At 44.0% G+C, this 24,357-nt stretch overlaps 1 protein-coding gene across 1 annotated transcript in view; it reads left to right on the top strand.

Annotated features, from left to right (window-relative positions):
* The window catches only part of LOC124005768 (protein Aster-B-like), a 95,700-nt gene that overhangs the window by 57,006 nt on the left and 14,337 nt on the right, over positions 1-24,357 (top strand). Inside the window, exons 6-10 of the mRNA XM_046315291.1 lie at positions 17,437-17,656; positions 19,283-19,303; positions 20,618-20,641; positions 22,682-22,702; positions 23,544-23,567. Coding sequence (XP_046171247.1) covers positions 17,437-17,656; positions 19,283-19,303; positions 20,618-20,641; positions 22,682-22,702; positions 23,544-23,567 — 310 coding nt within the window. The remainder of the gene's footprint in view (positions 1-17,436; positions 17,657-19,282; positions 19,304-20,617; positions 20,642-22,681; positions 22,703-23,543; positions 23,568-24,357) is intronic.

Raw genomic sequence — 24,357 nt, 5'->3', positions numbered from 1 at the left:
GAGCACCAGGGGATTTACGGAGCAGTTGGAATATAATCATTCTCTCTCCCAGATAAAAAGAATGGGTCCGGTTTTGATTCGTCATAGGCCTGCTGATAAAGGCAGAATGGACATTTCGCCATTTCTAACCCCACTCTGCATGTTTTTGTAAAGCACAACATTTTAATTGAATTACCCTTGTATTAAGGCATTGTTTCTCTTTTCAATGTTTTTATTATCATTTTCAAAGATTTACAGGATTTCATATGGTTAATTGTGTTTCATCCATATCAGGTTATTTCGATGCATTAGTATGATTTCTTTCTAGATAAAATCCCTAATCTCAGACTGGTCATTCTGTAATACAGTCGCTGGGTGGACAGGTACATGAAGTATTGACTTGATCACAGTGGTTCCCGATAGTGGTCAGATTTCTAGGGGTACAGCAGTAAGTTGGGGCCCAAATAAAGAAATACCCCTCTCTCCCAGTCAGTCAGTCCTGCATGTCACAATCACCTCTCCTCACCACCCCCATGCCCAGAAGCCTGCTTCTGCCACGTCCTCCACAGATGGCCCTGTCCCGTTGGCGGTTGGTGCCATGCCGTGTGTCCTGTGGAGGGCTTTGTCCTGTTGGCAGCCTGTTTCCTCTCCCTCTGTCACCTCTCAGTGACCCTGCCCCCACAACTCCCTGCAGTCCCAAGTGCGCTGTCTTTCTGTCCCCAAGTGCCTCTCAAAGCAGGGCAGCAGGGATAGATGTACAGTGGTAGTTTCACTGTGATACAGATCTAACTTCTAGTCTAGTGTAAAACACTATCAAACTGTGGCTTGTATTCACACACACACACACACACTACAGTTTTGCTGAATTGTCTCAGCAGGACTCACTAAATATCTTCTCTGTGTCCTGTCTGCTGAGTGTAAGGGGGAGAAGTGTTGTTTTGACAAAGTTCTAATGTGAGTTATGCACATTGATCCATGCTCAGAGGATGATGCTCTCAGATTGGAGCTTGTGCAACACTGCTTTCAGCGAAGTGCACTTTAAAACACCATGCCAGTAGATAACCTAGTGTGTGAGTGCTATCCTAATATGTCCCAACACCCATTGACAGGATAAATATCTGATTGTGAGGCGGTCCATTCTCCCCAACTCCACCCCTCTCTGTTTCTCTCTCCCTCCCTTTCTCTCTCACTGTCTTTCTCTGGTCTCCCACTTCAAGAGTGGTGGCAACTCACACACATGGCTTGTCACCGTGGTAACCACATGGCCAAATTACGCCCGGCTGAGACAGACACTTCTGATTCAGCTGTGCAATGCCGCATTGGGGTTGCCATGGTGACGGTGTAAACAGTCCCTTGGCCCAGAAAGACAGAACAGAGGCTCTCAACATTGGGCGGTCATTGGAACAGCATCTAACAGAACACAATACTGACCCGTGTGGCACTAGTAGTAAACCAGGCCTGTGGCAGAACAGCCATTTAGCTACTCCTATGGACCCCATACACTACCCAGTCATGCCTTAGTGTTTCTCTCAGTCTTGGTCAGTTGGGCCACCTGGGTCTCCCTTGGGTGCACAAATAAAAGTAAGTTAGTTTTGATGTGAGGCCAGGCAGTCTTATCCAGGCAGGGAGAGACTGGGCTGGGTACGAGTCTTTGTCCCACAACGCTAGCCAGAGCAGCCACAGGGTCAATTATTTCCAGCACCAGACCTCAGGCTTTTTGGGGGGTGTTTTCTTTACATGAAACTGAGGCTAAATCATTAGGTGTATCATTGCAGTATGTATGGTGCTGTACTATGTACTATACAAAGTTGACAAATTGGTCTTTTTGATATAGCAGCTTTCAAATTTAAGAGCATGAGAAGGTTAGGTGTTTAATCCACTTTACATCAGCATTTTAAGCTATGTGAGTGACCTAACTTTGGACAAAGAGTTCCACCCCCTTGGATAAGGCCTTTTTGGGAGAACCTGTGGGTGAAGTTTTCCACTCGACCTGATGAACTTAGTGATATGGTGTATCCAGGCAGCATACACATCCTTAATAGGCTTTGAAAAAAAGTATAAATCACAACTTTGCCAGTGGTATTTTTAGATGCTCTCTGTCTTGATGGAACCACTCAAGTCCAGTCCTACGGAAGCAGCAAGAAGCTAAAGCCTGATGAAGGGTAATATTAATTTGCATAAATGAGTTATTAATTACACAGGAACCCCAATCTGATCTTTTTTTCACTAGTCAGATCTCTGAAAAATATCTTCTGTGAAAAGATCTAATGTGATTGGTCAAAATACCAATTAGTGGAAAAATATCAGAATTGTGCTGCCTGTTTAAACTTAGCCTATGTGAAGCTAGGTATGCCTATGTAGCCTACTGAAGTGGCATTGGCTGATAAATTACTTTGTTGCCAACTTAAAACTACAGTTTCTTAGCGAGTCGTGAGGATGACAGTATTTAAAGTGGTAACTTCAAATGCAAAGGTCAGTGAAAATAACTTAAGCAAGCGTTTTTCACTGCAGCAGATTGACTAATGACAAAGGTGTAAATGTGAACATCTTTGAAGTGCCGATTGACATATGGTTTAAGGTCTGTAGGAGTTGGATCATTAGATTTATGATCCATACGCCAGTGTAATATCTCAAGTATTTCATTGTTTCCTGTTTTCATCACACCAGCTATTGGTGGTGCTGGAGGCAACTATAAGTAAATAATAAACTGTAAATATTGAATCCCACTATATGTTGTGAGGTTAAAGTGTTAATAAAAAAATTATACTGAACAAAATAAAAACACAACCTTAAGTGTTGGTCTCATGTTTCATGAGCTAAAATAAAATATCCCAGACATTTTCTATATAGACAAAAAGCTTATTTCTCTTAAATTTGTTTACATCACTGTTAGGGAGCATTTCTCCTTTGCCAAGATAATCCATCCACCTGACAGGTGTGGCATATCAAGAAGCTGATTAAACAGCATGATCATCACACAGGTGTACCTTGTGCTGGGGACAATAAAAGGCAACTCTAAAATGTCAGTTTTGTCACACAACACAATGCCACAGATGTCTAAAGTTTTGAGGGAGCATGCAATTGTCATGATGACTGCGGGAATGTCCACCAGATCTGTTGAATGTTAATTTCTCTACCATAAGTCGCTCCAACGTCATTTTAGAGAATTTGCCAGTATGTCCAACCGGCCTCACAACCGCAGACCACGTGTAACCACACCAGCCCAGGACTTCCACATCCGGCTTCTTCACCTGTAGGATCGTCTGAGACCAGCCACCCAGACAGCTGATGAAACTGAGTATTTCTGTCTGTTGTGGGGAAAAACAAATTATTATTGGTTGGGCCTGGCTCCTAACTGGTTGGGCCTATGCCCCCCAGGCCCTCCCATTTGGTCCGAATGAATTTACAGATGGACAGGATGGACAGCTGATCGTCCTCTCCAATTGACTGATTTCCTTAAGTGAACTGTAACTCGGTAAAATTGGTGAAATTGTTGTTGAAATTGTAGTATTTTTGTTCAGTATACTTCACAACTTGTAAATAGACGCATACGGGAAAAGAAAGATGCTTGTATTTCCTATTGACATTTCATAATTAGAAACGTCCTCTCAGTGTCAACTGCATTTATTTTCAGCAAACTTAACTTCTTAGGGCTGCAATCCCATTACCGGGATCGATATGACAATAGCCAGTGAAAGTGCAGAGCGTCAAATTCAAACATAAATCTCATAATTACAATTCCTCAAACATACATGTATCTTATACCATTTTAAAGGTAATCGTGTTGTAAATCCCACCAAAGTGTCCGATTTCGAATAGGCTTTACAGCGAAAGCACCACAAACGATTATGTTAGGTCACCACCAAGTCACAGAAGAATTCTGCCATTTTTCCAGCCAAAGAGAGGAGTCACAAAAAGCACAAATAGAGAGAAAATTAATCACTAACCTTTGATCATCTTCATCAGATGACACTCATAGGACTTCATGTTACACAATACATATATGTTTTGTTTGATAAAGTGCATATTTATATTTAAAAAATCTCAGTATATATTGGCACGTTACGTTCACTAGTTCCAAAAACATCCGGTGATATTGCAGAGAGCCACATCATTTTCCAGAAATACTCATTATAAATGTTGATGAAAATACAATTGTTAGACATGGAAATATAGATACACTTCTCCTTAACCTCTAGCGACGAGCAATTCCGTATCCGGGAGCGTAATCATAGCCTCAAGCACATTACCATAACGCAACGTTTGCTATTCATGAAAATCGCAAATGAAATTAAATGAAATAAATATATTCAAACACAAACTTAGCCTTTTGTTAACAACACTGTCATCTCAGATTTTCAAAATATGCGTTACAGCCAACGCTAGACAAGCATTTGTGTAAGTTTAGCATGGCATAATGCTGTGCTGCCGGCAGGCAACATTTTCACAAAAATAAGAAAAGCAACCAAATTAAATCATTTACCTTTGAATAACTTCAGATGCTTTCACTCAGGAGACTCCCAGTTAGATAGCAAATGTTCCTTTTTTCCAAAAATAATATTTTTGTAGGCGAAAAACGTCATGTTTGTTCATCCTGCTTGGCTGAAACTATAACGCATTAGCATAACGCAACTTTTTCTATTCATGAAAATTGCAAATTAAATTAAATAAATATATTGAAACACAAGCTTAGCCTTTTGTTAACAACACTGTCATCTCATATTTTCAAAATATGCTTTTCAACCAAAGCTACACAAGCATTTGTGTAAGAGTATTGATAGCCTAGCATAGCATTAAGCCTAGCATTCAGCAGGCAACATTTTCACAAAAACAAGAAAAGCATTCAAATAAAATCATTTACCTTTGAAGAACTTCGGATGTTTTCAATGAGGAGACTCTCAGTTAGATAGCAAATGTAAATTTTTTCCAAAAACATTATTTGTGTAGGAGAAATCGCTCTGTTTTGTTCATCACTTTTGGCTAAGAAAAAAAAATATATTAATTCACTACAATGCCAAACTTTTTTTCCAAATTAACTCCATAATATCGACAGAAACATGGCAAACGTTGTTTAGAATCATCCTCAAGGTGTTTTTCACATATCTATTCGATGATAAATCCTTTGTGGCAGTTGGGTTTCTCCTCAGTAGCAAACGGAAAAGTACTTGCAGCTGGAGATTACGCAATACTTGCAACGGAGGACACCAAGCGACCACCTGGTAAATGTAGTCTCTTAGGGTCAATCTTCCAATGATATGCCTACAAATACGTCACAATGCTGCAGACACCTTGGGGAAAACGTGGAACAGGTAAGCTGACTCCTAGCTCCTCCACAGCCATATAAGGAGTCATTGCCATGAGGCGGTTTTAAAAAATGCGGCACTTCCTGATTGTATTTTTATCTGGGTTATTTCTGTAACATCAGTTCTGTGGCACTCACAGACAATATCTTTGCAGTTTTGGAACCGTCAAAGTGTTTTCTTTCCAAATCTGTCAATTATATGCATAGTCGAGCATCTTTTCATGACAAAATATCTTGTTTAAAACGGGAACGTTTTTATCCAAAAATTTAAAGAGTGCCCCCTATATCGAAGAAGTTAATGCAACCGCTGTGTCAGATTTCAAAAATACTTTACGGAAAAAGCAAACCATGCAATAATCTGAGTACAGCTTTCAGACGACAAAGCAGCCAAAAAGATATCCGCCATATTGGGTAGTCAACAGAAGTCATGAATAGCATTATAAATATTCACTTACCAGGAATGCACTCCCAGGAATCCCAGTTCCACATTAAATGTTTGGTTTAGTTCAATAATGTCCATCATTTATGTCCAAAGAACTACTTTTGTTTGCACGTTTGGTAAACAAATCCAAAGTCATGAAGCGCTTTCCCTAGATGCAGACGAAATGTCAAAAAGTTCAGTTTCTGTCCGTAGAAACATGTCAAATGATTTATGGAATCAATCTTTAGGATGTTTTTAACATAAAACATCAATAATGTTCCAACCGGAGAATTCCATTGTCGTCAGAAGTGCGATGGAACAGAGCTCCCTCTTATGGTCAGAGCATGGTCAGCTCATGGCAGACCTTACTCATTCCCTTCTCATTCTGTCCCACTTCACAGTAGAATCCTCAAACACGTTTTTAAAGATGGTTGACATCTAGTGGAAGCCTTAGGAAGTGCCAACCTCAGATTTCCCACTTCCTGTTTGGATTTCTTCTCATGTCTTTGCCTGCCATATGAGTTCTGCTATACTCACAGACATCATTCAAACAGTTTTAGAAACTTCAGAGTGTTTTCTTTCCAATATTAATGATAATATGCATATATTAGCAACTGGGACTGAGGAGCAGGCCATTTTTCATCCAAGCTCCTCAATACTGCCCCTGCAGCCATAAGAAGTTTTAACATGACTGAATATTTGTAGGAACATGACAAGATTCAACAACTGAGACAAACTGAATAAGTTCCACAGACATGTGACTAACCGAAATGGAAAAATGTGTCCCTGAACAAAGGGGGGAGTCAAAATCAAAAGTAACAGTCAGTATATGGTGTGGCAACCAGCTGCATTAAGTACTGCAGTGCCTCTTCCTCATGGACTGCACCAGATTTGCCCGTTTTTGCTGTGAGGTGTTACCCTACTCTTCCACCAAGGCACCTGCAAGTTCCCGGACATTTCTGGGGAGAATGGCCCTAGCCCTCACCCTCCGATCCCATAGGTCCCAGATGTGCTCAATGGGATTGAGTTCCGGGCTCTTTGCTGGCCATGGCAGAACACTGACATTCCTGTCTTGCAGGAAATCACACACAGAACGAGTAGTATGGCTGGTGGCATTGTCATGCTGGAGGGTCATGTCAGGATGAGCCTGCAGGAAGGGTACCACATGAGGGAGGAGGATGTCTTCCCTGTAACGCACAGCGTTGAGATTGCCTGCAATGACAACAGGCTCAGTCCGATGATGCTGTGACACACCGCCCCAGACCATGACGGACCCTCCACCTCAAAATCGATCCCGCTCCAGAGTACAGGCCTCGGTGTAATGCTCATTCCTTCGACGATAAACTCGAATCCGACCATCACCCCTGGTGAGACAAAACCGTGACTCGTCAGTGAAGAGCACTTCCTGCCAGTCCTGTCTGGTTCAGCGACAGTGGGTTTGTGCCCATAGGCGACGTTGTTGCCGGTGATGTCTGGTGAGGACCTGACTTAAAACAGGCCTAAAAGCCCTCAGTCCTGCCTCTCTCAGCCTATTGCAGACAGCCTGAGCACTGATGGAGGGATTGGGCGTTCCTGGTGTAACTCAGGCAGTTGTTGTTGCCATCCTGTACTGTCCCGCAGGTGTGATGTTCGGATGTACCGATCCTGTGCAGGTGTTGTTACACGTGGTCTGCCAATGCGAGGAAGATCAGCTGTCCATCCTGTCTCTCTGTAGCACTGTCTTAGGCGTCTCACAGTACAGACATTGTAATTTATTGCCCTGGCCACATCTGCAGTCCTCATGCCTCCTTGCAGCATGCCTAAGGCATGTTCACGCAGATGAGCAGGGACCCTGGGCATCTTTCTTTTGGTGTTTTTCAGAGTCAGTAGAAAGGCCTCTTTAGTGTCTTACATTTTCAGAACTTTACCTTAATTGCCTACCACCTGTAAGCTGTTAGTGTCTTAATGACCGTTCCACAGGTGCATGTTCATTAATTGTTTATGGTTCATTGAACAAGCATGGGAAACAGTGTTTAAACCCTTTACAATAAAGATCTGTAAAGTTATTTTGATTTTTCCTAATTAGTTTTGAACGACAGGGTCCTGAAAAGGGGACGTTTCATTTTTTGCTGAGTTTAGGTGGGTTTGTAGGTGGGTGGACTGGACTGTACTGTATGTGTATTGTAAGTATTATATCAGTGTGCTCTGGGGTGTAGTGGGCCTTCTGGGGATTGGTTGATTCAGAAGAGGCCAGAATGTAAAGTAACCTGAATGCCGGTGATGTCAGCCCCTCCATTCATGAACAGCATGAATAATTGAATGGCCAGCAGGCTCAGAGCACCAAGCAGTGGCAGAATGCAAAGTAGAGCCACCACTTTCTCTTCCTCCCTCACTCTCTCTGCCACTGTCACTCTCCCTCCCTCACTCTCTCTACCACTGTCACTCTCCCGCCCTCACACTCTCTCTGCCACTGTCACTCTCCCTCCCTCACTCTCTCTGCCACTGTCATGTTCCCTCCCTCACTCTCTCTGCCACTGTCACGTTCCCTCCCTCACTCTCTCTGCCACTGTCACATTCCCTCCCTCACTCTCTCTCTCTGCCACTGTCACATTCCCTCCCTCACTCTCTCTGCCATTGTCACTCTCCCCCTCTTCTACTCTATCAGCCTGTGTGTGCTTGTGAATATTGGATAAAACTGGTGATTGTGAGAGTCGAGTACACCCTTGCTTGGATACATACATAGCAGGCACAAAAAACAAGAGGAAGCGGTGACAAATGCATGGGGAACAGGGCACACCAGTCAAGAGGAAGAGCTGACAAACGCACAGGGAACAGGAGAGAGGGGAGTCTGTGAGTGAACAAGGGAGGGAGGGAGCAGCCTCAGAGAGATAGAAATAGGCTGTGGACTAGCCTCAGTACACCCTCCAAAAGGAACGATCTGTGCTCTCTCTGCTTCCTCTCATCCGCCTGGCATGCTCCGGAACCCATCCTCCCCCCTTCCCCTCATCCTCCTGTCCCTCCTCCTTTCCCCCATCCGTGGCTCCCTCTGGTTGAATGAAGCCTTGGCTTGAAAGGGGGCTGATCGCATCGGAGCTGGGTCTACATGGCTACCAGGTTAGTGGGGAGGGAGAGAGCAGCCTGCCTGTCTGCATGCAGAAAGACAGACACACTTGTGCTGCATTCCAGTGCTGTATATGCAGATGGGTGGGGGTGGAAGGGGAGTGTCAGTCAACAGCACAGCGATCCTCTTGTCCCGTTTGGCAGGTGTTGTCACAGGGACGTAATCTAGCTTGTTATTAAGAGATCACGCTGGCAGGAGGAGATCAGACCCCTAAGCCTGCTGAAGGAAATCTCCCAGGGCTCTTCTCTTCTCTCTATTCTGTTCTGTTCTCTCCCGGGGAGAGAGGAGGAGAAGGAGCTCTCAGATGAGCCTTGGATGAACGGCTCCTTGCTGCTCCTTTCTCTATATGAGGATATGGAGGTTTTTGAGTGCATCACAGCAACCAACGGAAGCTGGATGTTTGTGAACAATGTAAAGGATGCTGTTGTGCCTATGATTGACTGGTGAGGAGTTGAGACCATCGATCGGCTTGGATATGGTGGCTTTGAAGTTCTGTGGCCCAAGCGGATTTAACGTGTGTGTGTGTGTGTGTGTGTGTGTGTGTGTGTGTGTGTGTGTGTGTGTGTGTGTGTGTGTGTGTGTGTGTGTGTGTGTGTGTGTGTGTGTGTGTGTGTGTGTGTGTGTGTGTGTGTGTGTGTGTGTGTGTGTGTGTTAGGCAGGTAGGTAGGTAGTTTGGGGGGGGGTAGTGTGTTTATTGTATGGAGTTTATTGCATGGGTGTGTGTACATGATGTTTGAGTGTGGTGTGTGAAAGTTAAGGCTAGTATTAGTTGTGTGTATGTGCTGTTTGAAGCTATGTCATGCATGATTTGTGTGCGTGCGTGTGTTGCCGTTGAGCTCGGTCCACACCTGCACTTTTAGCATGGTGAAGCACAAGGTCCATTGCCAGATGGGTATTTTCCAGGGTCAGCAAAAGCGTCAGTGAGAACAAGGCCCCTCGGAACAGCCCGGAACTCTGGGCATTGTGAAGCGAAGCGTTGCCCTCCTCATTTGGAAAGCCTGAGCCCAGAGATTTAGAGCACATTACAAAAAGACAGCAACAAAGTGTCACCAGCAGACGGATTTGCTTTTCTCACTGGGCATGTGTAGAGTACCAATCTCATTATAATGCTTTTCAACCTGCATCTTATTGCTCAGTGTTCTTTCTTTGACCATCATTTGCTTGTGTGGTCTATATTTGGTCTATTTGTGTTCCATGTGCAGTCCAAGTGCATTGTTTTGTCGTTCTGCTGCAGTATGTACAGTCCATGTTCTTATCAACCTTATCTTACAAACAATACAGTCAGGACTGATTGTTTCTGGTGCTGTAATGCAGATCAGCCCAGCTGCTTCCCTGCCTTAGGGACCTGCTGTAGCTACACACACAACCTGGTTTCAGGGCAATTTGTAGGATTTGGTACGTACGTTTAGTATGATATATTACATTACTTTAGGATACGTTATGAATGTAAAAAATATCATACAAATTAGAGGATGTACAGTATCATACGTCTTACCCGATCGTACGGCAGCATATGAATTGCTTGAAGTAACATATTATACATATTTGAGGACGTATAGTATTATATGTCTTTCTCTTAGGCCAGTTTGCTAGTTGCATCGTAACAATAAAGATAATTATGGGCTGAATTTCTGTTGGTGGTTAGGTGAACTAACGACAAAGGTTAGGTCAAATGGGTTAAGGGTAGAATTAGGGTTAGGGGAAAAGTTCAAATGCTTCAGTTGTCTTCGACTCAAGCATGCAACCTTTGGATTGCTAGACGGTCGCAACTAAACACTCATACATCCTCCCTGATAAACCTCCCTACTTTCTGTCTAAAGTAATTAGACCATTAGTAGGTATCATATGTCTTGTGGTGGCTCAGAAATAAGTGTTGTATGGCTGTGAGGCCAGGCTTCAAAACTGCAAATGATGTTATTAGATGGCAGATTGAGTATTATACTAATGTAGCGGGAAAAGTGTCAGGTTACCCAGTTCTACTCAATCCTCAATCAAAGTCAACCATGATAGTGTTCTCTCTCTCTCTCTCTCTCTCTCTCTCTCTCTCTCTCTCTCTCCCTCCCTCCCTCCCTCCCTCTCCAAATCCCTTATTTCCAGTTAAAAGGCCAAGCTCAACAGACGGTCTGTCTCTGCCCAGTAGATTATATATAGAAGCATATTATGAATATTTAAAGAAATTCTCTCTAGCCACAGTTGCTATAGCAATATTCATATAGACGGTGCTTTGTTGCGCTTCATTTGTGGGGGCGAGAAGCCAGATAGGCTTTTTAGCTGTTTACCCACAATCCGCCATGCATTGTCTCTCACTAGTCATGACAACCACATCATTTTCTTTTACGAGTCATAATATACAAATGGTGCAGCTACTTTAATATTTTGTGTCATTGTTCTGGGTCAGCTTCAGGTATAGGCTAACATCCAGAAACGGCTGTCTCTATTGTTCTGCAGTAGGATGCCATTCTTTACCGCCCATGTATCTGTCCTCTCCTCTCATGCTGAACAAACGGGAGACAATTTACTTGACAGTAATGTGTTTGGTTCATAGAGTAACCCATTGTAGCATGTGTACTTATTCCTCGTGTTATTATTTGTTTAAATTCTGCATTGTTGGGAAGGGCCCATAAGTAAATGTTTCACTGTTAGTCTACACCTATTGTAAACGAAGCATGTGACATATATCATTTGATTTGATTTGGCTAAGGCTACAACACTCTTGTCTGACTGTCCATGTTAGCAGCATGTGTACCTGGTCTTGTCTAATAAGCAAAGACACACATTACTGGGAGTGAGCTGATCAAACCTCCATTCATATGCTGAGGATTTATCCACGTTCCCATTGTTTTGTTTTATCTCGAGGAGAGCACTGCCGAGAATTCCCTGACGAAAAGCAGTGATGTTGGTTTCCATGGAGACGCAGCCTTTATCATGTTGAGGGATGTGTGATCCAACTCTGAATGCTCACGATAACTGGCTGCACTGTTCTGAACATTTTTCAGACGCACATTCAATGCATTTAGGCTCTAGGCATGCAATATTAGTCGGCTTAGGTTGATGATTCATGTTTTGAAATACAGGTGCATAGGCTTCTATCCGATCAGGAGACAGAGAACAGAGCTGACAGCAGGTGATGTTCGGGCCTGTGATCATTATGACCCTGGGGTCAGTCAGAGCCATTACACTTATGGAGTGAGACTGGCCATAATGGGGTTATAAACCCACAGTTAATGGTAATGATGATGACTGGCAGATATCTGACTGGGTAGTTCTAGTATGGTGTGTGCTCAGTTCTGATCTTAACTCTGTCTGGTTCTGTAGATCTGATGAAAGTCAGGTGAGCGTGAGATCGTTAGTAACTGAGCCAGGATGTGACATGAAAGATGATGCAGCTCACACAGCCCACTGGCATATGAGAACTGTTCTGTGTGTGTGCTTGCGTGTGTCAGTGTCTGTGTGAATGTGCACCCAGGTGCATCTGCGCCCTGTGGGTGCGTACGTCTATATCCTGTACACTCATATATCCTGTACACGCATTTATCCTGTACACGCATATATCCTGTACACGCATATATCCTGTACACGCATATAACCTGTACACGCATATATCCTGTACACTCATATATCCTGTACACGCATATATCCTGTACACGCATATATCCTGTACACGCATATATCCTGTACACGCATATATCCTGTACACTCATATATCCTGTACACGTATATATCCTGTACACGCATATATCCTGTACACGCATATATCCTGTACACGCATATATCCTGTACACGCATATATCCTGTACACGCATATATCCTGTACACGCATATATCCTGTACACGCATTTATCCTGTACACGCATATATCCTGTACACGCATATATCCTGTACACGCATATATCCTGTACACGCATATATCCTGTACACGCATTTATCCTGTACACTCATATATCCTGTACACGCATATATCCTGTACACGCATATATCCTGTACACTCATATATCCTGTACACTTTTACATGCTTACAGCTGAAGTCGGAAGTTTACATACACCTTAGCCAAATACATTTAAACTCAGTTTTCACAATTCCTCACATTTAAGCCCAGTAAAAATTCCCTGTTTTAGGTCAGTTAGAATCACCACTTTATTTTAAGAATGTGAAATGTCAGAATAATAGTAGAGAGAATTATTTATTTCAGCTTTTATTTCTTTCATCACGTTCCCAGTGGGTACACTCAGTTAGTATTTGGTAGCATTGCCTTTAAATTATTTAACTTGGGTCAAACGTTTCGGGTAGCAATCCACCCCTTTTTCCTCCAAATATAACAACGGTCATTATAGCCAAACAGTTCTACTTTTGTTTCATCAGACCAGAGGACATGTCTCCAAAAAGTACGATCTTTGTCCCCATGTCCCCGTCTTTTTTATGGTGGTTTTGGAGCAGTGGCTTCTTCCTTGCTGAGTGGCCTTTCAGGTTATGTCAACATAGGACTCGTTTTACTGTGGATATAGATACTTTTGTACCTGTTTCCTCCAGCATCTTCACAAGGTCCTTTGCTGTTCTGGGATTGAGTTGCACTTTTCGCACCAAAGTACGTTCATCTCTAGGAGAAAGAACGTGTCTCCTTACATTTACATTTACATTTAAGTCATTTAGCAGACGCTCTTATCCAGAGCGACTTAGCGGTATGACGGCTGCGTGTTTATACTTGCATACTATTGTTTGTACAGATGAATGTGGTACCTTCAGGCGTTTGGAAATTTCTCCCAAGGATGAACCAGACTTGTGGAGGTCTACAATTATTTTTCTGGGGTCTTGGCTGATTTTGTTTTGATTTTCCCATGATGTCAAGCAAAGAGGCACTGAGTTTGAAGGTAGGCCTTGAAATATATCCACAGGTACACCTCCAATTGACTCAAATTATGTCAATTAGCCTATCAGAAGCTTCTAAAGCCATGACATTTTCTGGAATTTTCCAAGCTGTTTAAAGGCACAGTCAACTTAGTGTATGTAAACTTATGAACCACTGGAATTGTGATACAGTGATTTCTAAGTGAAATAATGTGTCTGTAAACAATTGTTGGAAAAATGACTTGTGTCATGCGCAAAGTAGATGTCCTAACCGACTTGCCAAAACTATAGTTTGTTAACAAGAAATTTGTGGAGTGGTTGAAAAACAAGTTTTAATGACTCCCACCTAAGTGTATGTAAACTTCCGACTTCAATTGTATACCGTTACACACACGAGTATAGGCCTATACTCACAAATGCTCAAACATATTCTGAATCATCATTGTCTTGTATATTGAAGTATTATGCAGTATGTACGTGTGCATACAGTCAGTTCTCCAGAAACATGCAGTACATTTGTACAAACACACTTTTGCTTATCAAATAATAACACCACATAATTTATTTGTAACCACAATATACTCGATCAGTGCTGATGATCCATCCCATTAGTTAGATGAGAGGTCAGCTCTGGGTACTGCAGAGCACAGCCACAGAGATCCCTGACAGTTAGAATCAGCCAGTTCACTACCCAGCCCCACCCAGTTCACTACCCACAGCACCACCCAGTTCACTACCCAGTTCCCCACCCAGTTCCCCACCTAGTTCACTACCCAGTTCCCCACCTAGTTATCCACCCAGTTCCACACCTAGTTCCCCACCTAGTTATCCACCCAGTTCACTACCCAGTTCCCCACCTAGTTCACTACCCAGTTCCCCACCTAGTCTACTACCCAGTTCCCCACCTAGTCTACTATCCAGTTCCCCACCTAGTCTACTATCCAGTTCCCCACCTAGTTGTCTACTATCCAGTTCCCCACCTAGTTGTCTACTATCCAGTTCCCCACCTAGTTGTCCACTATCCAGTTCCCCACCTAGTTATCCACCCAGTTCACTACCCAGTTCCCCACCTAGTTCACTACCCAGTTCCCCACCTAGTTCAATGCCCAGTTCCCCACCTAGTCCACTACCCAGTTCCCCACCTAGTTATCCACCCTGTTCCCCACCTAGTTATCCACCCAGTTCACTACCCAGATCCCCACCCAGTTCTCCAACCAGTTCACTAGCGTTGACCAATAGCAGTGGATTATAAAGGGAATAGGGTGTCATTTGGGTACTTGTCTTTGCAGGCTGGTCTCAAGAGACAGGACCTAATAAACAGGTTGGCCTGTGGTTCAGGAAGGGAAGCGTCCCTTGCTCCACTCCTCCACTTCTCTCCTCCTTTCCTCTCCTCTCTTCCTCACCTCTCCTTTACTCCTCTCCTATCCTCCTCTTCTCCTTCACTCCTCTCCTATCCTCCTCTGCACTCCTCTTATATTAGCGCTACATGTTTCTCTACCTCTATCCAATCTGTCTGTCTTGATCGTCTGTAATGTAGGCAGTATACAATGGCCAGGAGAGTTTGACTTTGGGAAGGCTGAAGATGGAGAGATAGAGAGATTGAGAGAGAGAGGCTGGCACCGTTCCTCCTGTCCCCTGCTACAGTGTTCTCTGGTAATATTGTCAGATTGACAATTGCACCATAACTCAACTGAATATCAACAACATTATAATAACCATGGTACTTAACTGTCCCTGTTACTCTGAGGTCTGCTCATGGACTTGTTCTCATCTGTCCAGAATCGTTAGAAAAGCCTTATTTTGTCTATAGCTCATCTTTCCATGGTGTCGATAACTTGTTCAGTCTGAAGAGATTGAAAACAGCACCTACATCATTAGGTTTTTTAAGCATGAAAATGAAATTGCAGAAAAGCTATCCAATAAAGGTTTAAATGTCAATGATAGGTGGATTAAGTCCAATTATTTTCCAAATATAATTTTTCAGTGTGTATTTACATGTGCATCCCAGGTGAGTGCTTCTCCTGGCTCTTCAAAGATACAGCAGTGGGATATTACATCTATTATCTGACTCATGGTTTTCACTAATCCTCATGACTCGTGTAGAGAATGCCATCTGTTTTTTTCTGGTGCTTGCTGTTGCTGCTGTTGTTGGTCTGGGGGTTATGTAGGCTAGCTGCTGCTGGTGCTGTTGTTGGTCTGAGGGTTATGTAGGCTAGCTGCTGCTGCTGCTGTTGTTGGTCTGTGCGTTATGTAGGCTAGCTGCTGCTGCTGCTGTTGTTGGTCTGTGGGTTATGTAGGCTAGCTGCTGCTGCTGCTGTTGTTGGTCTGAGGGTTATGTAGGCTAGCTGCTGCTGCTGCTGTTGTTGGTCTGAGGGTTATGTAGGCTAGCTGCTGCTGCTGCTGTTGTTGGTCTGAGGGTTATGTAGGCTAGCTGCTGCTGCTGCTGTTGTTGGTCTGCGGGTTATGTAGGCTAGCTGCTGCTGCTGCTGTTGTTGGTCTGAGGGTTATGTAGGCTAGCTGCTGTTGTTGTTTTTGGTCTTTGGGTTATGTAGGCTAGCTGCTGCTGCTGCTGTTGTTGGTCTGAGGGTTATGTAGGCTAGCTGCTGCTGCTGTTGTTGGTCTGAGGGTTATGTAGGCTAGCTGCTGCTGCTGCTGTTGTTGGTCTGAGGGTTATGTAGGCTAGCTGCTGTTGTTGTTTTTGGTCTTTGGGTTATGTAGGCTAGCTGCTGCTGCTGCTGTTGTTGGTCTGAGGGTTATGTAGGCTAGCTGCTGCTGCTGTTGTTGGTCTGAGGGTTATGTAGGCTAGCTGCTGCTGCTGCTGTTGTTGGTCTGAGGGTTATGTAGGCTAGCTGCTGTTGTTGTTTTTGGTCTTTGGGTTATGTAGGCTAGCTGCTGCTGCTGCTGTTGTTGGTCTGAGGGTTATGTAGGCTAGCTGCTGCTGCTGCTGTTGTTGGTCTGAGGGTTATGTAGGCTAGCTGCTGTTGTTATTAACTGTATTAGTGGGTAGCTTTCAAGCCTATTTGCTGTGATATAACCTGAATACTCACTCCGGGGATGAATGGGAACATACGTCTCGGTCTTTACATGGTACACTAGTAGGCCTAGCATTACCTGTGGGACGGCAACACATTAGCATCATTAACATTTAGCCAGCAGCATACCACCCTGCATCCCATTGCTGGCTTTCCTCTGAAGCTAAGCTGGGTTTGTCCTGGTTGGTCCCTTGATGGGGGACCAGATGCTGCTGAAAGTTAGAGGGCCAGTAGGAGGCACAGTGATTGGGGACAGGGCAGTCATTGGGGATATTGCCCTGTGTAGGGGGCAGTCTTTTAGATGGGACGTTAAACAGCTGATCTGACTTTTTGTGGTCAGTAAAGAACCCATGCACTTATCATAAGAGTAGGGGTGTTAACTCCGGTGTCCTAGCTAAATTACCAATCTGGCCGTCATACCATCGCGGTCACCTAATCACCCCCAGCTTCCAATTGGCTCATTCATCCCCCTTCTTCTCCCATATAACTATTCCACAGGTCGTTGCTATAAATATGTTCTCAGTCAACTTAACTTACCTGGTAAAATAAGTGTAAAAAAAATTACTTACACTTAGGTAAGGTGTTTAAAGAACTGTAGAGTGGTACTATTAGTTACTACTATGTTATGCATGTAATGTGTGTCAATGGGTTTTGCTCCGTCCCTACATTTTCAAACAGTGCAGAATATGTAGTTTCATGGTGTGATGAAAGAGTTTAGAGAAATATAATTAATACTCCCTCTCTCTTTCTCACCCCCAGCACTGCCAGTAACTCGAACAGGAGTACGCCTGCTTGCTCGCCCGTCCTGCGTCCTAAACGCTCGCGCTCACCTACGCACCAGAGCCTGGAGCCTGGTGAGATAATGGTGGAGAAGGGCCACTCGGACCACTCCTCTGATAAGTCTCCCTCCACCCCCGAGCAAGGGGTCCAGCGAACCTACTCTCTGCAGTCCGCCCGCAGCGGAGGCAAGAACTCCAAGGTGAGCCTCACTGCGCAGGTGGGCCGTCTCAGTCTCAGAGCCCTCTTCTTTCCACCACCCACACTACAGTACAAGATCATTGTCCTCTTTCCACCAATCGCACTACAGCACAGTACAGGATCATAGTCCTCTTCCACCAATCGCACTACAGCACAGTACAGGATCATATTCCTGTTCCACCAATTACACTACAGCACAGTACAGGGCATAGTCCTCTTCCACCAATCACACTACAAGACAGTAGGTCATAGTCTCAAATAGTACTGCCAACAGTGCCGTTTTCAAAATGACTAGTTCATCATACAGTGCATTCATAACTCACAAATAAATAATGTCAGTCTGGCCTATCACGTCAGTTCAGCAAGACATTTGTATCCTCCCTGAACATCACTTCCAATACAATCTGAAATCAACATTTATTTGGTGATCACTGAGGTGATACAGGGGGATTAATTATGTTTTGTGATAAGATTTTTGTTTTTTACGGTTTACCCCTGACATAGTGTCTTGTAAGAAATAGTCAACGAGAAGGAGTGAGATATAGTGATATCTTGTGAAATGGCATGGTTTTATCAGCTTTTATTTTCCATTCCATAGTGATTTTACCCCCATCATACCTCTGCATTAGGCACACCATACTGGATCAAACATGCCATCCTCATGTAGCCCCAATTGACAGTGGTATAATGTACTCCTGATAAATGCTGCTATGACTCTGATAGGGTAATGTCCAACTCCCATCCTCAAACTATAGGTCAGATCTAACTGTCACTCTCGTACAATTGGCCAATCATAGTCTGAGTAACGAGACCCTCAGCACATCAATTGTGGATAAGGACCCATCATCATCAGGAAAGATGCTTCACTGTATTCAGATTCACTGTATTCACTTTATTCTTCCCTTATTACCTCCCTTTCTCCCTCCATCCCTTTCTCCCTCCCTCCCTTTTCCCACCCTCCATCCCTCTCTCCCTCCCTACATCCCCTGGACCCATCTGGTCCTATCAGAGCAGCATTGTAATCACAGGCCGGGCACTCAGTCAGTCAGCCCACTCCATCGCAGCACTCAGGCAGTCATTAACTGCAGCTATCTCAACTCTGCAAGGCTCGTTCTGACAGAGGGTAGTAGGCAGGTCAAGAGGCTATAGTCTCACTTCTCGCTCATCAGAATCTGAATTGAAGAGTAAGGTAGTGGAGTGAAGGACAGGAGCTTTGACTGTGGGTAACTCAGCGAAAATCTCAAGCAAAACATGAACATGAGAATATTGGGTGATATATTTAGTACTTTCCTCCTCTGAAAATCGTATTGTTGTGAAGTGATAAGGAGTGTGGTAGTTGGCAGTTGGCTCTCTCACCTCTCATCCGTTTTCCCATTCACTCACTGTTCACAGTGCTCCCCAGTCCTTGTGGTGTCAGACATCTGTTGCTTTTGTTGTCATTGTGTTCTCCTCTTCTCTCATCCTTTCTTCTTGACACAGAGCGCTTGCTTTCTCTTACTTTCGCTGCCGCCATATGAAATGTCTGTGATCTGAAACTGACTGTTTAAAAAAAATGGGTTCTTTCAGCTGTTGTATCTTGCAGTTTTTTAGTTTCTGATTTCTTTGTTCTTCTCCTGATGCATGCTAGTCTCACAAGCGACTTTCCAAAGTAAGCATTACTCTTTTCTGTTCTTTAATCCCACCCCACCTCCATGTCTTGTGAGCTGTCCTGTGCCCCCTCCACCCACCTCTTCCATCTGAACACACTCCCTGCAGATGGTATCCATGTTGCTATAACCTTCTCCTCTACCCCCCCCCCCTGCCACCTTCCCTCTCATCTAACTCCCTGCAGGGCTGCTGGCTTTCAGACACATCTCTCTCCCAGCTTGTCTCAGTGTGCTTCTGTTCCATCTCCTCCAACCACTGTCCCAAGTCCATTAAAACTTCAACATAGCTCGTTGTTGTGTCTAAACTAAGAGCACCCTAATCTCTGAGATGCTGAGTATGTGCCTGAATGCAGAGGGTCGCTGGCAGGGGGAGACTGTAAAATTCCTTCCGCATCCCTTTCCACCACTCCTGTGTGTCATGAATTTTTGATGACCATAGAGCTTTCTACATCAGAAGCTCCTTTTCCCTGCCTCGCATCAAAAGCCCAGAATACACCACTCCTCTCCTCAGACAAGACAGCAGCAGAGGCCATGTGTCACCGGTTAGTTACAGCATTCTCATGTAAGGACCCTTGCACGTCAGCACATTCGCTGCATTCGGCTACATTCAGCTTTGTCACGGACTATGAGACAGGCAGACAGGATGGGGTAAATGGCAGCCAAGCGACATTTGGTCAGTTGAGTTGCTGTTCAGGCGGTGTCTGTCCCATTTCACAGCACACCCAGTCGATGACATCACCCCTCAGGCCCGTGGCCGAGTGCCAACCCTCTCTGGTCCCGCGTGAGCACCCAGCCGGCGGTCAGCAGGAGTCACATGACCCTGGCACTGTGTGCAGTCGCCCAGGCAACGTGAGCTCTGTCACCCTAGTCTAATGCAATCCAGAAACACACAGACAGACAGGCAGGGAGAGGGGCTCCTCTCTGTATAGGACCTGGGCCGGCGTTCCCACACTAACTAATTGGCTGGCCGCTTCAGTGATGACGGCTCTGCTCAGTCTCCCACTGTCACCAATCAATGAGGCTGTTTATGGAACTGTAAACAGTAAGCAGCACTACAGAGAGAGTACATAGAGACTCAGCATAAAGACCCATCTCAGACCAAAACACTGAGACATGGACACATCATGAAAGTAGAGTTAGATAGGACAATAGTGTGTCTTGGAACTACAAATACGCAAACCTGGATATTTTAGTGTTTTAGCCTAGTACTCTTAGTACACATGTAAATCAAAAACAAAGCCTTTTCCCCTCTCTTGTTTCTGATCTCTTTCCTTCATGTTGGTTAACTCTTCATTTTCTCTTTAATTTCCTTTCAGTATGACAGACTTAACCTGATTAAAGTAAGCATTTCCTCTTGCTTTTATTTGCCCATTGATCCCCTAGCCTGATTTGACCAGTGACCTCCTCTTCCTATCATCTGTAGATGTGTGATGCACAGTTGGCCGGTGGCACCTTAATTGGGGAGGATGGGCTCATAGTAGTGACTGGGAAGGAATCAATGGAGTGGTATCAAAGACATGGTTTCCATTTACTCCTTTCCAGCCATCCTCCTCTCAGCAGCCTCCTGTGGTGTGATGTCAGTCAGCGCCCCTACCTGTTTCCATTTCCTGTCTCAGACCAGAACTTCCTCCTCTCCTCTCTCTCCTCCCTCCTTAAAGTGTCCCTCCTTTTGTACAATGTTATATATCAAAACGTTGATATAACATCTCAGTTGGTAGAGCATGGTTGGTTGTGTGTTTTAGTAGTTGTGGAATTTTGGGATTTAGCAGTTGGTTGTGGGTTCAATTCCCATGGGAGACCAGTGTGAAAAAGTATGAAAATGTATGCACAGATCTGATTATTATTTAGGCTTGGTGCTACAGTCTTTATTTACTGTTCCACTAGGTTGAACAGGCCTGCTCAGTTCTGTTCATCAGAACTACGTTGTTGTTCTAGTGTTGATTGAAGCTATGTGGGTTATACCTGATAGGTTTGTCTGGGTTACAGCTAGTGCTGGCCAGTTCTGGTTTGGCCCAGTTGGTTGGTTGAGAGAGCTGGCCCTGACTCTGGCCTGGTTGTGTAAAGTAACTAGTCGTTCCAGGCCTTTCTGATCCTCAGGGGAATCCAGGCCAAGACACTACTACCGTACACAAGCTCTCTCTGTTACACAGTGCACTTAATGAGTGTTAACCTGATTCGTAGTGCTGCTGACACACATCCCCAGACACACATGTGCTTCGTGGGGAAGCAAATATGTGATTTAGACATGCATGCACATTTACACACATGTAGGCTATAAAGATGCACTTACAAACATGCAATTACACCAACTCCAAAACACATTTACAATGGCAGGCATACACACACACACTTTGCAGACACCTTAAGGCTTAAGTCGTCTCTCACGCCTCTTGTCACCTTCAGATAAGATTAGCCCTGTCCACGTCAGAGCCCAAAGCCCAGGGACAGGACTGGGGCCTCACAACTCTCAGACAGGAAACACTACACGCTTATCTGATAGCTGAAATATTGGATTATCTACATTCACATCTCCAAAGGATTGATTGACAGTAGTAGCCTCGCACCAGTATGCCTCTTGTATGTTGTCACTGAAATGACAAAACATATTATTTGTAGTTGCCTGGTTAAGTTTTTTTTATGACGTCAAGGGGAAGCCATTTTGTTCTACTCCTGCTATTTACTACTTGACACAAACTGACATTTATTTACTGCTAAAATCGTGCTTGATTATCCTGCCATGTATTCACCCACTGGATCCCCCTAGCATGCCTGCCTCTCGGATCACAATGGTGAGACGTATTACACTCTCTTTATAGCCCCATAAAACAGAAGCAGGTGAGTTATGGTTGGAATAAGCACTCTTGTTATGGTCCTGCCAATAACAGTGTGTATACTGCCCTCTGCTGTCAGAAAATATACAACACACAGCAGTACACAATTCATCTCTATACGCAAGCATTTAGAAGCAACTCTAAATCGTTAATACATTATTTTAAACACTTAGAAACAAAGATAATATTGTACCACACACAACCCTAGCCCAATCTACCATCTGCTTATCAAATATCCATGCAAATGACTTTTTGTGAGGCCCAAAAACAACAAAGAAATCAAGAAATCGGTGAAAAGTCTAACTAAAATATGTGACACGCTCAAAGGGAGACAACTCTGTTGGATAGCAGCAGATCTGTTTTCAATGTAGGAGGTGCCCACCCAGAGGTTGACATTCACACCTTCTATAAATACCCACTGTCGGTTTTTATCGTCCCTTGACCTCTGTGTTTATGATATTGAGCCCTGTGGCCAAGTATTGGTGTATCCTTGTCTCATTGACTTACACTTTGTTCTCTCCTATCTGCTTTGTTCCTCGCTGTCTACAGAAGAGCCAGAGCTGGTACAATGTAAGTTTCATCCTCTACTTACTCTTTCTGTTAAGAGGTGTGTGTGTGTGTGTGTGTGTGTGTGTGTGTGTGTGTGTGTGTGTGTGTGTGTGTGTGTGTGTGTGTGTGTGTGTGTGTGTGTGTGTGTGTGTGTGTGTGTGTGTGTGTGTGTGTGTGTGTGTGTGTGTGTGTAGGTGAGGTGAGGTGAGGTGAGGTGAAGGGTCCTAGACCCTGTTTGGAATCACACAAGGTTATATGCCAAAGGTCACTTTCATATGGAGCTCAGGCTTACCCCGGATGCTAACCAGTGGGATTTAGAGTTCTAAGAATCTAGGGTTACAGTGTGATGGCATGCTGAATTAATCAGAAAAATGACTGATTAATAATGAATGAACCAAATGCTGTGAGGAAGAATAAAAGTGTCCATTTTGTTCCAAACTCCTATACCTTACTACAGATGTGATTCGTAGATGAAATGTTTGACAGACAGAAGCGTCTTGTAGCGAAAGTATGGTGACAGCCTGATCCAGTGATCTCAGTCCAACACCAAGACCATTACACCAAGAGGTCCTGACTGAACACAAGGTTGCCGGCCAGTGTACTAAGAGACAAGGTTGCTACATTCTGATGGGGCGGAAATGAGTTCCTTTCGTTATGATCCTTCTAAAAAAGCCAAGTAAATCTACTTGATGGCTCAGTTGGCCATCTTTATGTGAGAAAGGATTTGATACCCAGATATGGTGGTATTATGAAGCCATGGTTTCTCCTATGGTGTCTCTGTGGGACTCTTTTCCCTTGTTCAGTTGTTTTATTCCTTTCTTTTGTTGTTCTTTGTGTTTATATATTCCCCCTCTCTCCCTAGCATGAGAGACAACACATCCTGAGAGTAAGCATGACTTGTATTCTTCTGCAACTTTTCAAATATCTCTCTGCTTATTCCCTTTTCTTGGATCACTTGGCTGGTCTGACTTTCCACTTGTCTGCTCCTCATCCCTCATTGATTTGGTTGATCAGTATGTTGTTTTCACCTAAGAGCAAAGCCACAATATGCAGCACTATGGTGGTTAGATGACCCAAAGCCATGGCCACATTGTGGTTGTGTCTGGAAAAATTGTGTTTTCAAAATGGCTGCTGTGTGAAGGGGAACTATAGGCTTCTCAGAGCTGTGATGGTGGTGATGCAACGGGGTGTATTCATTAGTCGGAGACCATTGCAAAACATTTTGTCTGTTGCGAAAATTTCACCAACGGAAACTGTTTACTCCAAATGGAAAATGTTTATTTTTCTTTTGTTTATTTTTTGAGGTAACCAAAAACAAGTGTTTCTAATGGATTTATTATTGTATGTCCCTCCGTGTTTCGTTCCGTTTGCTTCCATTTGGTTCCTAGAGTAAACGATAAACAGTTTCCATTGCAAAACATTTTGCAACAGGCCAGTCTGCTCAATGTATCATACTAAACCCATGGACCATGGTCAGTGTCTGGAGCAGCCCTGAATGCCTTGAATGACAGGGGAATGGAGCATGAGACTGGTTAGCATGTTCCAGTCCTCATACGTCTTCAAATGTGTTCGTTTTGTCATTATGGACTCATTGGTTATAGTTGGGCATTGTTGCATAGTGAAACCTGATATGGGGATTCTCCAGAATGTTGAGGAAAAACATGGTCCACATCTAA

Source organism: Oncorhynchus gorbuscha, linkage group LG19 (genome assembly GCF_021184085.1).
Source record: "Oncorhynchus gorbuscha isolate QuinsamMale2020 ecotype Even-year linkage group LG19, OgorEven_v1.0, whole genome shotgun sequence".
Classification (NCBI taxonomy): domain Eukaryota; kingdom Metazoa; phylum Chordata; class Actinopteri; order Salmoniformes; family Salmonidae; genus Oncorhynchus; species Oncorhynchus gorbuscha.
Note: the sequence above shows the minus strand (reverse complement) of the source record. Positions and strands in the feature narration are given on the sequence as shown.